This window comes from Equus caballus, chromosome 29 (assembly GCF_041296265.1).
Source record: "Equus caballus isolate H_3958 breed thoroughbred chromosome 29, TB-T2T, whole genome shotgun sequence".
Classification (NCBI taxonomy): domain Eukaryota; kingdom Metazoa; phylum Chordata; class Mammalia; order Perissodactyla; family Equidae; genus Equus; species Equus caballus.
Genome location: NC_091712.1, coordinates 14,607,770 through 14,623,679, shown reverse-complemented (window position 1 = coordinate 14,623,679; position 15,910 = coordinate 14,607,770). Strand labels below are relative to the sequence as shown.

The following is a 15,910-nucleotide window of genomic DNA, read 5'->3' as shown; positions in this document are numbered from 1 at the left end:
ATCCCTAGTACAGAATATAAAGCTCTCACAAAAAATAAACTTATGTGAAAAGAACTCCTAGACACGTTCACAAAAAAAAATGCAAGAAATACAAGTTGCAGGACTTTATGTATGGTATGATACCATTAATGCCTTAAAAATGATGTGTGTATGCATATTTATATGCAAATGCAGCTAAAATTCAGGAAAGATATAAACCAAACTGTTTACAGTGATCTCCTCTGCAAGAGGAGTGGGCCTGATGGTGTTGGTGATAAGGGATGATTATTAAGTAAAACATTCACTTATAATCCTACTAACTAAAGCAACTATTGTTAAGACTCTGGTATTTCCCACTGATCTGTTCCTTTATATCCTTTTACCCATACAGGTTTTTTCCTATTAAACGTATAATATTGTGCCTAAGTTTTTTCACAAACCATTTTCCCCTTTGTTAAAGTTCCTATGAACTATTTTCTACTATTAATTTACCCTTTTGCCTAACTTTGTAACAAAATCACACTGTACATATTCTCCTATGTACGATCTTTATTGTTGGATATTGGAAATTTAGATTGTTCGCCCATTTGTCACTCTAAATAACAATGATTGCAAAGAATATTTTCAAGCATTTTAACTACTTTTCCATATTTATTATTTTCACAGTACAGATTACTAAACATGGGATTACCTGATCAACAGGCATTGAACATTTTAAAGTTTAATGAAGACACAGACAAATTTCTTTCTAAAAGGATTATTCTGATTTAAATTTCTACTAATGCTGCATCCTAGCTGTTTATTTCCTTCCTTAACACTCAGCACAATCTAACAGTAACTTCTTGACTTACTCAGCACCTGCTTCCGCAAGAGGACATGGACTGTCTGTCTGTTCACCACTGTATCTTCAATGTGTGGCTACTCGATAAATATGTGTTACATGAATAAGCAAACAGTACTCTATAGTATTTCTTTCACCATCAGTATATGCATTATACATTATAATTTTCCACATTTAAATTTGCAGTATATCTCAAGAATTTGTGTGAATTATTTGAACTACACACTTCATTGTTTTACTCTGAACTTCTTTAATTACATTTCAAAGTTAAAATAAATTTGCTATATCCATAAATTAGTATTTCTCTCTTTTAGGCTCTCCTAAGTCCATGCCCTTTGCACTTTTTAACTAGAGTCTCAACATTTTCTAAATACTTTTTATGAGCTTTTGCACATAGCAGAACTATTTAATTATTAAAATAATATTCATCACATCTTTTCTGTTCTCATCTATGTGAAGATTCTTAGGAAATCATTAGAGTATTTTATTTATCTAACTTTTAGGATGTTTTAAATCTTGACAAATTTAAGATGGTCAACTCAGTGTCCTTAAAAAAAGAACTGTGAATCAAATTACCTCCACGTACGAAAGCATTCTTACGTTTGCCCGTCATTAAAGAACGCCCTACCTCTCCTATTTCCATCAGTGGCTCATTCATATCCACACCGCCGTAGCCATACTGAAGGTCAGCTTCTGTCAACTTATTCTTCTTAATGAACTGGGTGTTGAGATACCTGAAAAACAAATGTGGTATCATGGGACACTATGTCGAAATCAGCAGGAAAACAAATGACTTGCGACTTTAGAACAATTGTAGGGTTATAAATCAACTACAGAATAGTTCAGTATTACATTCAAAAGAAACTAATTATGTAGAAATTAGAAATATAGTAAAACAGATAAGAGTTATCTTTTATCAACTCTTTCTGCAAGGCTCTAAGAGAGAGAGTAACACCTCTAGAGCAGCAAAAACCTCATTATCCCAGTCTCAAATGAAAAGCCTCGAGGATTTTGCTCTAAAAATCCCAATACTCTCATAGCTCAACAGCTCCTATCCAAGGTCAGACCTTCTACAATCTGATTTGTTCATTCCCAGATTTTTCTTGGTAAGTCAAGATATGTTCACTTTGCAAATAATTAAACAAAAAATGGTTAAAAGAGCAAAGTCAAGTCAGTTCTTTAACTTATATTTTACCACCAGGAAAAGATGTAAAATAAAGATTTTCATTTTTAAACAACAAAAAGAGATCACAATCAGGAGGTGAGAAAAGAGATAGACATTACAGACAGTAACATGTATGGGCAAAACTAACATCTCAAATCACTTTGTCTACCAGAGGAAAACAGTTTTGTAAAGAAAACGTTTCAACATATTCTAAGACTAACTGTGGCGGACTCTAAGAGTTACTGAGATGAATATAGAGTTCTAAAATTAAATAAAATGTGTAGAAAGGGCCTGTAATATTCAAGTACTCACCTCTCACCATTCCAGATTTCACTATAATCCCTTTAATGCTCACCACCTAAAACTACCCATTTGAAAGGCTCTGTCAATGTGTGAACAGCTATTGATAATACAAGTATTTAGGCAACAACCACAAAATCTCTACATTAAAACACATACTTTCTTATGTTCACTGCATCAAATGAAAGGTCCACTTAACATTTACAGACAAAGTGAAGGCAAAAATAACAAAATTTCAACTTCATAACTCTACCGACAATTACAGGGGATGAATAAAAATATAATTCCTGGAATTAACTTCAAAGTGGCATAGCCACAACCATTTACACAAGTTCACGTCCACGTTCACTAACTTCAAGCCTCAAGACTCCAAGGCTTACAACCTTGGTGCTCCATTTGACATTTTAGTCTCCTCTGCCTACAGGCTACAAAGTCCTATTGTTTTCCTTCAAATGGCACTTAACCTTTCCTTTCAATCTCACTGTAACCACATCATTTCATGCTGGGTTTCCAACCAGCCTTCCAGCTGAGGAAATGGGAACAGAATGGAGAGACAGAAGTGAAAGCTGGAGAGGGAATGAAGAGAATCTGAATAGAATCTATTTCACCTGCAATACATCTGGGAGAGAGCCTGAAATTTCATTAGAGAGACTTTAATCTCTGGCCTCTGTCATTCAGGTCTCAGCTCAAACACACCTCTCTCAGGCCTGACGTCAACTGACCCCAGCGCAAACTAACCTTAACTTCCTACATCCAAGAAGGAACTGTCTAATACACAACTATTTTATTTTCTCCCCAGTACTTGCTACTATGAGAAACAATCCTATTCTTTGGTTTATTTGGTTTGTATGTTGTCTCCCATCTAGAACATAAGGTTTACAAAGCAAGGACATTGTCTCGTAGACAGCATCCAGAAGAGTGGTGGGCAAATATGAAATCCTCAAAAAACACTTCTTCGATGAATTACTGAATAAATAAAAGGATCACATTCCAGATAGCAGGGATAGCAAAAGCTAATATTAGAATACAAACTTGGGAAAAGCATCCTGGAGGCAAATCATAAAAGCCATGAATGCCAAGAAATAAAAGTAATTACTAACATTTATGGAGCTCATATCACATGTCAGACATAGCCCTAAGCATTTTAAATGGCTGAATACTAAAAGGTAGATAGATGTGGTACTATTATGATCCTCATTTGACATGTAGGAAAATTGCAGCTTAGACAGCTTAAAGAACTTGCCAAAGGTCAATCTGCTAGTAAGTGGCAGAGCTGGCAGAGAAACTCAGGAGTTCGCCCACTCTCATTCGACAAGCATTGACTGAGTGTGCACTTTATGCAGGTACTATGCAAGGCAGTGGGACAGAAAGATGAAAAACCAAAGGGTGGTCTCTGCTCACACAGAGCTTACACATCTGGCAGAATATACAAACACAAATAAACGTAGTATTTCAACAATGACATGTGCTCCCTGTGTAGAGGCAACTTAATTTTCATATCTTTACCACTTATATGGGTCTCCTACATGGGTCCTTTGCTCTAAATCAGTTCCTTTTTCGGTCAGTGGCATCATGGCCCTCCCAGGAATCCCACCTGAAACACTAGAATCATTTACCTCATCCTTCCATTTTACTTCCTTTAATCAGGTGGTCTTCACGTCCACCTAAACTATTCACCACCTCCTCCCATTACTTCCAGTACCATTTATTTCCTCTCTGCCTGGATCATGTGCAACACTCTCATGAGTGGTTTCTATTTCCTGTTTCGTGATATCTCCAATTCATCTAAAAATTCTGCTTTCGGATGTCACTTTCCTATTCAGAATCCTACACTAGCTCCCTCATACCCAGAGAGTAAGTGTAAACTTCTTCGCACAGTGGCGTGTTAACTCTGAAGAAGCTGCTAGATCTGCAGAGGTCCGGGTGCCCTAATCCATTCCAAAGATCTGTATCCGTATTCCTGGGCCACACAAGGTTTTAGCGGAGCTGTATTTACCTGTACCTGGTAGGACAAGTCACTATTCCCTTTCCCTCAGGGAATAAAATTTAAACAAACTTACATTAACTGTATCTCTTTCCAGATTTCTACTCTTGATAGTTTAAGCTTGATAAACAAGCTTTTAAAATAATTTAAAGATATAATTTAAACTGTAAACAGTGAAATTTTTCATTTTGATATGGATATCATTCTTAATTTCTAAGTCACTGTAGTATTTTACAACCAAATTTATTAATCCCATGGCGTAGTGGCTAAGTAGCGCTCTGTTTTGGTGGCCCAGGATTTGCAGGTTTGGATCTCGGGCACACATGTAGCACTGCTTGTCAAGTCACATGCTGTGGTGGCATGCCACATATAATAGAGGAAGATTGGCACAGATGTTAGCTCAGCAACAAACTTCCTCAAGCAAAAAAAAAAAGAGGAAGATTTGCAACATATGTTAGCTTAGAGCCAATGTTCCTCACAAAAAATAAATAAAATTTAAAAAAGACATGCTCTAGGTAACCATAAAAGAAAATAGCTTCCAATAACTTAAAACAGTTTATTCTGTACCACACGGGCAATACATGATTATTCTGCTCAGGCAGAATGCAGTAGTACAAGTTCTTATAATTTATTCTATCAACAAAGTGGTTAACAGTATCCTTTGCTTTTTTGGAGTATTAGCAGTAACACAATCAATAATAGTATTTGACAAGAACTCATAGCCTAAGGTAATTTGTTTTCCTGTTTTTTTCCCCTTTTTATTGGGGTAACATTGGCTTAGAACATTATATAGAGTTCAGGTGTACATCATTATAATTTGGCTTCCGTATCGACTACATTGTGTTCACCACCAAAAGTCTAGTTGCTATCCGTTAACATACAAATGATCCCCATGCCCTTTTTGCCCTCCCCCCGCTCTCCTTCCCCTCTGGTAAGCACCAATCTGTTCTCTGTATCTATGTGTTTGTCTGTTGTTTTTTTAATCTTCCATACCAGTGAAATCATACAGTATCTGTCTTTCTCCGTCTGACTTATTTCACTTAGCATAATACCTTCAAGGCCCATCCAAGTTGTTGAAAATCGCAAGACTTCATCTTTTTTTTCTGGCTGAGTAGTATTCCATTGTATACATATATACCACATCTTCTTTATCCATTCACCCATTGATGGGCACTTGGGTTGCTTCCACGTCTTGACTATTGTAAACAATGCTGCAGTGAACACAGGGATGTATAGATCTTTTCAAATTAGTGTTTTCATTTTCTTTGGATAAGTACCCAGAAGTGGAATAGCTGGATCATATGGTGGTTTGTCAAAGAGCATACTGCCTATGTTTTCTTCTAGGAGATTTATGGTTTCAGGTCTTATATTCAAGTCTTTAATCCATTGTGAGTTAACTTTTGTATGTGGTGTAAGGTAACGATCTCCTTTCATTCTTCTGCATGTGGCTGTCCAGTTGTCCTAGCACCATTTATTGAAGAGACTTTCCTTTCTCCATTGTATGTTCTTGACTCCTTTGTCAAAAGTCAGCTGTCCATAGACATGTGGGCTTATATCTGGGTTCTTGATTCTATCCGGTTGATCTGCGTGTGTGCTTTTGTGCCAGTACCATGCTGTTTTCCTTATTATGGCTTTGATTTCAACTTTGAAATTAGGGAGTGTTATATACCTCCAGCTTTGTTTTTTTCTCAGGATTGCTTTGGCTATTTGGGGTCTTTTGCTGTTCCATACAAATTTAGGATTCTTTGTTCTATATCTGTGAAAAATGTCATTCAGATTTTGATAGGGATTGCATTGAATCTGTAGATTGCTTCAGGTAATGTGGGCATTTTAACTATGTTAATTCTTCCAATCCATGAGCAAGGAGTATCTTTCCATTTCTTTGTCTCTTGTTGATTTCTTTCAACAATTTCTTATAGTTTTCAGAGTACAGTTCTTTCATCTGCTTGGCTAGATTTATTCCTAGGCATTTTATTCTTTTTGTTGCAATTGTAAATGGGATTGTTTTCTTGATTTCTCTTTCTGCTAGCTCACTGTTAGTGTATAGAAATGTAACTGATTTTTGTATATTGATTTCATATCCTGCAATGTTACTGTATTCATTTATTATTTCTAAAAGTTTTTTGGTAGATTCTCAGGGTTTTCTACATAGAATCACGTCATCCACAAATAGTAACAGTTTTACTTTATCTTTTCCAATTTGGGTGCCTTTTATTTCTTTTTCTTGCCTAATTTCTCTGGATAGGACTTCCAATACTATGTTGAATAAGAGTGACAAGAGTGGGCATCCCTGTCTTGTTCCTGTTCTTAGAGGGACAGCTTTGAGCTCTTCACCATTGAGCATGATGTTAGCTGTGGGTTTGTCATATACGGCCTTCATTATATTGAGATACTTTCCTTCTATACCCATTTTATTGAGAGTTTTTATCATAAATGGATGTTGAATCTTATCAAACACATCTATTGGGAAAATATGAATTTTATTCTTCATTTTGAATCATCCTTACATCCCTGGAATAAATCCCACTTGACTGTGGTGTATGATTCCTTTAATGTATTGTTGTAGTTTGTTAATATTTTGTTGAGGATTTTCACATCTATGTTCATCAGTGATATTGTCCTGTAATGTTCTTTTTTGTGTTGTCTTTGTCTGGTTTTGGTATCAGGGTAATGTTGGCCTCATAAAATGAGCTGGGAAGGTTCCCCTCCTCTTCAATATTCTGGAAGAGTTTGGGAAGGATAAGTATTAAGTCTTCTTTGACTCTTTGAGAGAATCCACCAGAGAAGCCCTCTGGTCCTGGACTTTTGTTTTTTGGGAGGTTTTTGATTACTGTTTCAATCTCCTTACTAGTGATCGGTCTAATTAGATTCTCTATTTCTTCTTGATTCAGTTTTGGAAGGTTGTATGATTCTCAGAATTTATCCATTTGTTATAGGTTATCCAGTTTGTTAGCATATAGCTTTGCACAGTAGTCTCATAATCCTTTCTATTTCTGTGGTATTTGTTCTAACTTCTCCACTTCTGTTTCTGCTTTTGAGACTTCTCCCCTTTTTTCTTAGTGAGTCTAGCTAAAAGTTTGTCAATTTTATTTACCTTTTCAAAGAACCAGCTTTTAGTTTCATTGATCTTTCCTGTTGTCTTTTTTTAGTCTCTCATTTATTTCTGCTCTGATTTTTATTATTTCCTTCCTTCTACCGACTTTGAGCTTCACTTGCTCTTCTTTTTCCATGATGATGACATCACTCTCAGCATAAGGGAACCCCGAAGCCTCTAAGAAATCAGGTATTTCAATCTATTTTAGAAAATTCCGTTACAAGAACTGTTCTCATGCTAAAACCTACTAGATTTCAAGAGTTGTTAGTTCTCAAGTTAATCCCTTAAGTACTCCACTTCAAGGACCAGCAGAGTCTAAACAGATGTTTAGACTGGGAAAGGTGGGGGAGAAGTGTCATTATTCTTCTTTACAATTAAAATCCTTAAGTCACCTATGCTAATGCATGTCCATCTTATAAATCAGAGTTAAGAAGAGGCTGGAAATTACTTTATAAGAAAAATATTGAAGAACACCTTTAAAACCAAAATGACTTTTTCCTTTACCTTTCTTCACATAGATTTCCTTATAGACTATGCTAACAACATGAGCTAGTCTAGATGACCTGACTACCCAGCAAGTGAAGACTATTAAGCAGTTTTCATCTAATTACTGACAACTATATCCTCTATTAAAAGGATCTCACCACCCGTTCTACCAATATAATTAAATAAATAACGATCAGTCACATGATACTAACACCCCTGAGGTCAAACAAAACACTCTGTAGGTGAATCCCATGAGCCATCAGTTCTCAGTCTTTGCTACAGACAGCAGAAAGTTACTAAATGATTTTAGACAGTAACCAAATTTGAGCATTAGAAAAGATAATATGAGAGGTTTCCTAAATAGAATAAATTAGAAATCAAAGGCTGGGAGACTGGTTACAGGGCCTTTGTCATAATAGTTCAGGTGAGAAATCATAAAAAACTTGAACTATAATAGCAATGCAAAGGAAATAATGAATTTAAGAGATAGTTGGAGGATTCGACCAATAGGGATCAGGTAGAGAGGATAACCCTAAGTGATGCATAACTAAGACTTCTGGCAGGAATGTCTGGGTATACCAGTGTGGGCGTAAAAGATAACAAGGTCAGTTCTGAACATCTGCAGTAGCATGATGTACCCATGAAACATCCTGCAGTATAGGCAGGTAAGTGAAAATACTCCTCTGAAGCTTAGACCACCTGGTATAAACATATATTTTGGTGGTTATCAATATATAGGTTGTAGCTAAATCCAGGGGTAAGTGAGACCATCCTAGAAAGAACATGTAGTGCGAGAAAAGGGATGAGAATAGAATCTACATAAGTGACTAAAAGAGTCTGTCTAGAATGAAACCAAGGTAGAATGAAGAAATTAAATAGATTTAATCAGACTGACCTGCGTTTAAATTCTGCCCTTGTGATTTAACTGAGTGACACTGAGCAAAGTCATTTAATTTCTCTGACCCTTAGTTTCCTCAGCTATAAAAATGGAGATACCAACTACCTCATATGGTTTTGTACATACACACACACACATGCATATATCATATATATTGCAACATTTAATAAAAGCTTATTAATATACTAATTTAATAGTATTAATTTAAATAGTACCAAATTAATCAATTTCAGTAAAGAGATACAGAAGAACCAAGAGAATTATATCCTAGAAAACTAAGAAAGAATAGAAAAACAACTTAAATCTCTACTGAAATGTCTCAGCTGAGAGGGTTCCCACTGCAGGGCACACAGTCTAAACACTCTCTCTTGTCGTCCACGGACCAAGGGCCCAAGCTCCTCAGCAATGGCAAAGGCATGCAGACACTCTCACTCCTATCCTTCATATTCCCCCATCTCTCCCCCAGAGTTTAGGGAATTCTTAGAGTTCTATTTAACGACTATCTCACTTTGCTGGATGAGGGAAAAAACCATCAACGGTAGGATGTTTAGGGTATGGTTTTATAAAAGCCCAAGCCACAGTAAACCTTGTGCTTGTCAGCAATTGCTGGTTTCTGGTTTTATTACATGCTCCTCTTCTAAGAAGAAATAAAAGCTACTGGTCACTTAGAAGTAAGCTCCAGTTTCTACCATAGGCTACTCACAGCACGTAAATTCCAGTGCTGTTAGGAAAACCTAAGGGAACATGAACCAGTGAAGCAAAGAAGGACAAAGACGCCAAGAGAACCAAGCCTTGGCCTCCACCGGGTATTCCTGCGACACACGGTGTGACTGTGCAGACAACGCTCTGAGACCCAGCTGCACTCCTGACTCTCCCCAATGAGAAAAGGAGGCGAGGGTCCACACGTGGCCCCAGCCACAATGCACAGGGCAAAACTGTCACTGCATCCACCACAGCCCACACCCCTTCAAGAGCAGACATCCTAGGTCCCAGGGTGAAAGGCCCAGGTGCTGATGTCACTATTCCTTCTTTATCTACTATTCTTCGATAACCAGGTGTCTGCCTTATGTACCTACATGCTTATTTCCATTGTGTACATGGATGGGTTACAGAGGATCAGCCCAGAGTGCCACGGGAACACATAGGAGTGGCAGTTACCACAAAAGATCTAAGCAGGAGACTGGGGAGACGAGGGGAGAGGGAAGTTCAGAGAGGAGAATGTGGAAAACACACCAAAATTAGTCACTCAGAGAAAAGAAGAAAAGCGATCCAGACAGACAGAACAGCGTGAGGAAAGGCAGGAAGCTGCGAAATACCGTGGGGCATTACCACACTGGTGGAAATTAAATGTGCTTAGAGGAGAGGGTAGGAGAACTTCCAGAGGAAACTGCCCAGTCCTTTGCCTAACAGTGCTTCCACGAAACATGAAACACTGAATCCTAGAGCAAATAAGAGCACACTGCAAGGGGACGTGGGAGTAGATTTACTCGGCCAAGCTTCACCCAAACTGAAGTTCCTCCTGGATCTCTGCTGAGATTTAACGTGTCCTGTATAAACCCACACAACCTCAAGAAACAGCTGTGCCATTAAACAGTTTCACTTTTCACAGAATAACTTTCCACACACTGCCTGCTCCCAGATACTCACATGACCCAGATGACACATCTTTCCCCAGAGCACAGAAAAGTCTACAGAGCAGGAAATGCTTTAGTTCTCTGCATTTCAACAGGTCACAGGTACTTTAAAAAGAAGCTCCTTCAACTATAAACACAGGCAATACTGTTGGACTGTCAGGAGTGGGAAAGCACACTTACCTACACAAGCAGCCCATGCGGTCTGTGAGGGTCAGGAGTGGGAAAGCACACTTACCTACACAAGCAGCCCATGCGGTCTGTGAGGGTCAGGAGTGGGAAAGCACACTTACCTACACAAGCAGCCCATGCGGTCTGTGAGGGTCAGGAGTGGGAAAGCACACTCACCTACACAAGCAGCCCATGCGGTCTGTGAGGGTCAGGAGTGGGAAAGCACACTCACCTACACAAGCAGCCCATGCGGTCTGTGAGGGTCAGGAGTGGGAAAGCACACTTACCTACACAAGCAGCCCATGCGGTCTGTGAGGGTCAGGAGTGGGAAAGCACACTCACCTACACAAGCAGCCCATGCGGTCTGTGAGGGTCAGGAGTGGGAAAGCACACTCACCTACACAAGCAGCCCATGCGGTCTGTGAGGGTCAGGAGTGGGAAAGCACATCACCTCTACAAGCAGCCCATGCGGTCTGTGAGGGTCAGGAGTGGGAAAGCACACTTACCTACACAAGCAGCCCATGCGGTCTGTGAGGGTCAGGAGTGGGAAAGCACACTTACCTATACAAGCTGTCCATGTAATCTGCTCCCTTGCTATACTCCTCCCAGTACCTATGATACATGACAAGTACTTGCTCTTCAGACTCCAGGACTCTCTAGATGAAGAGAAAAAATATTTTTACTTAGAAAGCACTAACCATTTGCATTTGTAACCTATGAAATTTATCAAAACAATGTTCTAAAATAACATAATTCAAGCATTATAAACTACATTTACAAATGGCATTCTAATTTAACTACCTGTAGTAACAATGGAACAACCAGAAAAACATGTGTCTTACATTTGAAAGTCAAGCATCCATACTAGAGAATAAATTGTTTCATTCTCTAAGATAAAAGGACAAATGTAATGGTTTGATGTTGTCTTTGGGCTAGGATATTACATGAGGCTCAGGTTAAAACGGAACATAACTCTATCGCCATGCATCTGTGTTCCCTCAAATCCATCACTTACGATCGGCTCGCTAGTTATGTATCATCACTCCACATACTCACTTTTGTGCGTAAACCTATTTATGAAAATTGACACCTTTTCCACATTCCAAAAATAGGCTATTTTATATTTACTTAATAGTGACCTATTATTTTTGAAAAATGAAAATCAAACTGAAATCTGAGGTCTAATTTTTACAAAGTTATCTTTAAAGGAAATGTAGTCTAACAGTAAAAATACAATGGAATGATATTCAGATCTCAGGTTCTCTTACCTCTACCCTTAAGCAAGTTATAACTTTAATTTTCATCTAATTAATTCTCTAATGAAATGCCATGCTTTTAAACTCAGAATTTTTCAATTAAGGCTCAGAACAATAGAAATAATCTGCAAATAGTACTTCTTGGCCTATAATATTGGTAAATAAGTTAAAAATAGCAACTAGTATTAATAATGCTGGGGAAAAGAGCATCCTTACAAACTGCTGCCACTGGTTGGACAGAATATAAATCCGAGAACAATCTGTTACTATATGTCCAAAACAATAAAAAATGTTCACGACCTATGACTCAGTAATTCCCCGTCTAGGAATTTATCTTATAAAAAAACTTGGTTACAGGGCCGGCTCCTGTGGCGCAGTGGTTAAGTGCGCACATTCCGCTTTGGCGGCCCGAGGTTCACCGGTTCGGACCCCGGGTACAGACATGCCACTGCTTAGCAAGCCACGCTGTGGCAGGCATCCCACATATAAAGTAGAGGAAGATGGGCACGGATGTTAGCTCAGGGCCAGTCTTCCTCAGCAAAAAGAGAAGGATTGGCAGCAGTTGACTCAGGGCTAACCTTCCTCAAAGAAAACCAAACAAACTTGGTTACACAAAAATAATTTAGCTATGAGGATGTTCAGAGAACATTGTTTATAATAACAAATTACAGACAGTGCAAATAACCTATATGCCCAGCAATACGGGAATATTTAGACAAATCCTTGGATCTCTATACAATGAAAAATTTTACAATTATTGCCAGGATTACAAAAGTCTATGTAAGGACAAAGAAAGAGACTTACATATTATTAAACGCAAAAGCAGATTATAAAGTGCATAATGTGACTCCATTTTATAATAAAAAATGGAAGGCTACACAAGCAAAAATATTCCAAAGACCAAATTACATATATTTTAATATATACCAAAATAGACATATTCATATATATGTATAAAAAATATTAAGAGTCGTTAATTCTGGAGGTACATTATGGATGATGCTGATTTTCTTCTTTTTGTTTATTTCTAAGTTCTAAATTATCTATAATGGTAACACAATACTTGAGTAATTTAAAAAACTCCCTCCCCCAATCAAATCAAATTTTCTTCTCACAGGTGAGACTCCTTCGATTCTGTTGGCTATATTAACAATTTACCTTGTCATCTACACATCAGCCAACTTCTCTTTTGTCATTGGATCTGAGAGAATATATGGTGTACAATTATATAAGTACTCTAAACTTTCATAAAACTACTTCACAATTTCATTTTAAACCACACAATTATATCAATGTTAACTTCTTGGTTTTAATCATTGTACCACTGTTATGCAAGGCATGAACAGTAAGAAGCTGGGTAAAAAGTAAATGAGAACACTGTATTATTTTTGCAACTTTCCTATAGGTCTAAAATTATTTCAAAATAAAAAGTTAAAAAATCACAAAAGCTATGCTAAAAATATTAAAGTGTAAAATTTATAAATGCTTTACACAGCTGTCAATTATGGTATAATCAAAGCTCACTAGCTCACCAGAGCAGAAGTTCAACTTTAACTTAACAAATTAAACATTTTAAGACCAATTTAAAGTACTTGTGATCCAAACCGCTTTCGTGAGCTGACAAAGGCATATACCAGCTCACTAAAGTGTATCTGCCATGCACGATAAAAGGGAGAGCATGTCCCTCCAGCATTTCAGGGGAAACGTCACACGATCGACTGCTCTACTTACGGCTTACTACCATTTTACAAAGGATCTATCCATAAGGTGAGTTAAATGAGTTGTCCATGGTCACAGATAATAAAAGGTAGAGGCCAGTGTCTAGCCCAGACAATGACTGATCTCATCCAGTTCCTGACAAGACCGGCAGTCCAAAATAAGGCAGAAGTGCTGTCTATAGACAAATACTGCAAAATTCATTCACTGTTCACACACAGACAAGTCTGTGATGTTGCCCTCACAGGTGTGGCATACTAACCAAAATAAGTGGTCACGGGGGCTGTTTCTATCGTGCTTTTTAATTTACCCCTTCCTTGTCTAATTTTAGGTTTTTCTAAGACTTTATACAGGATATGAAGAGGAAGCTAAAAGGTTGAAATAAACGATAGAGATTTACCAAGAAGTGGGAAGCACCAGTACGAGAAATGCTGATTCTACAAGCACCATCCAGAGGACACAGGAGCACATTTTAAACCTGAACTAACCTTGATCTGAAACGCTGTTCTTCTACTTACTAGTAGTACAATCTTGAGCAGCGAAACTGATCTCCCCTGGAGAACCTAACAACACAGTGCTTGACTCACACATCTTAAATATACATAATTAGAAAAATGCTATTAGGAAACACAACAAATAACCCCAACTGGACATAGGCTGTGCAATGAAAAACAATGGACTAGTCAAACAACTATGCAGCTGCAAATACATTTCCATCACGGACTTATCATTCCTTACCTTGTGCAAATGCCGTACGTGATTTTCCAAAAAAATCTTAGTTTCTGTATAAAGTCTTTCTCCAAGGGGTTCAGGATAGGCCACACATAAAGCATAGATATCTCTAGTTAAACTGTTAAGGTTTTCATATTCACTGGACATATTGCTTTAAAACAAAAGAGATGTAATTCAAGTTTGGTGTTAAAAAATGAAAAATGAGGGGCTGGCCCCGTTGCCTAGTGGTTAAGTTGGGCATGCTCCACTTTGGCAGGCTCCACTTTAGCAGCCCAGGTTTGGTTCCCAAGGGTGAACCTACATCATACATCAGGCACCACGCTGTGGCACCATCCCACATACAAAATAGGAAGATTGGCACAGATGTCAGCTCAGGGTGAATCTTCCTCAGCAAAAAAATAAAAATAAAAATGAAAAATCATTATTTCATTCTTATCAGTTTAGGATTATATAGATACAGATACAAAATAAAGGATAAAATATATTACTATGCTTACTTTAAAAAGCACTATACAATTCATTCGTTTATTTAATCAACAAATACTTACTGAGAATATTTGATGGCACTGTAAGAAAAATGCTTCCTCTCAGAAAGGTTAAAATTCAGAGGGGGATTCTGGGAAATCAAGTTACCCAGAAACCTACAAGATAAGATTTATGTAAGAATGGACATAAGCATAAGAGCAACAAAGGGCTATGGACTATCACAAGAGGCAGACATCTCAAGCAATTCTGAGAAACAAAAGTTACAAAAATCACTCATTTGATACATTTTCCCACATCACAGTATTCATCAGAATATTCTAGGATCTACGTACTGTCCTTCAACATTCATTCTATTAGAAGAATTAGAGTATGAATAGTAACATCAATTAATCAATCAAGTTTTGGAACACCAATTCAGTACCTTGCTAGGTATCACAAATGGTAGAAATGCTGTAGCAGAGAGCTCTTAATCAGGAGTCAGAGGAAATGGGATCTGACTGAGACTGGACATTTACTAGCCCTTGATCTTACTGAAGTCTCTTAACCTCTCTGCACTGCCATTTCCTCACCTCTAAGAGAAGGACAGTAAACCCTCTCCTGACATCTCCACAGAATGCCTGTCAGACTCAAACAAGCTGATGTATGTTAAAGTACTCCATAAAGTGCATCACTGACTAAATGTGGAAGATAAAGCACACAGGAAGCAACCTGAGACCAGCCTAATTAGAGACGCAGACAAAAACTGACAATAAGGTTGATTATCTGGGATGGCGTCAAGTACCTGTATTTAACATAAGGATCAGGAAATATTACAAAACGAAAATCTGTGCTTAAAAATATATACAGGTAGGATGCAGGTTCATCTTCCTCTGTATCCCCATAAAATTTCATATCTTCTTCTACAGAACTTATTTTTATGCAACAGAAATTATTTCTATCTCTGTCATCCTCTCTAGCCTGTTCTTAAACGTCCCTATATTCCCAGCCCACAGGCACCGTTCCTGACACCTAACAGGCACTCATTAAACAGCTGGTCATGGAAGAGAGGCAGGGACTCAATCTCACGTGCCCTGTCTAGTGGCCTAGCATCAGCACTCTGGGAAGAGCAGCAAGCAGCCCTCTCCACATGAGGCCACTGTCTGGGAGACTTCGGTCAGACATTCCCACGTTC

General features: G+C 37.9%; 1 protein-coding gene across 8 annotated transcripts in view; it reads right to left on the bottom strand.

The window, feature by feature from the left end:
- CUL2 (cullin 2) overlaps positions 1–15,910 on the bottom strand; it is a 98,281-nt gene that overhangs the window by 50,919 nt on the left and 31,452 nt on the right. For 7 of the 8 annotated variants that reach the window (XM_023631882.2, XM_070254650.1, XM_023631881.2 and 4 more), the window contains 3 exon segments: positions 14,260–14,362; positions 11,111–11,205; positions 1,449–1,554 (listed from right to left, as the gene is read on the bottom strand). In XM_023631882.2, coding sequence (XP_023487650.1) covers positions 1,449–1,554; positions 11,111–11,205; positions 14,260–14,362 — 304 coding nt within the window. 8 annotated transcript variants of the gene reach the window in all.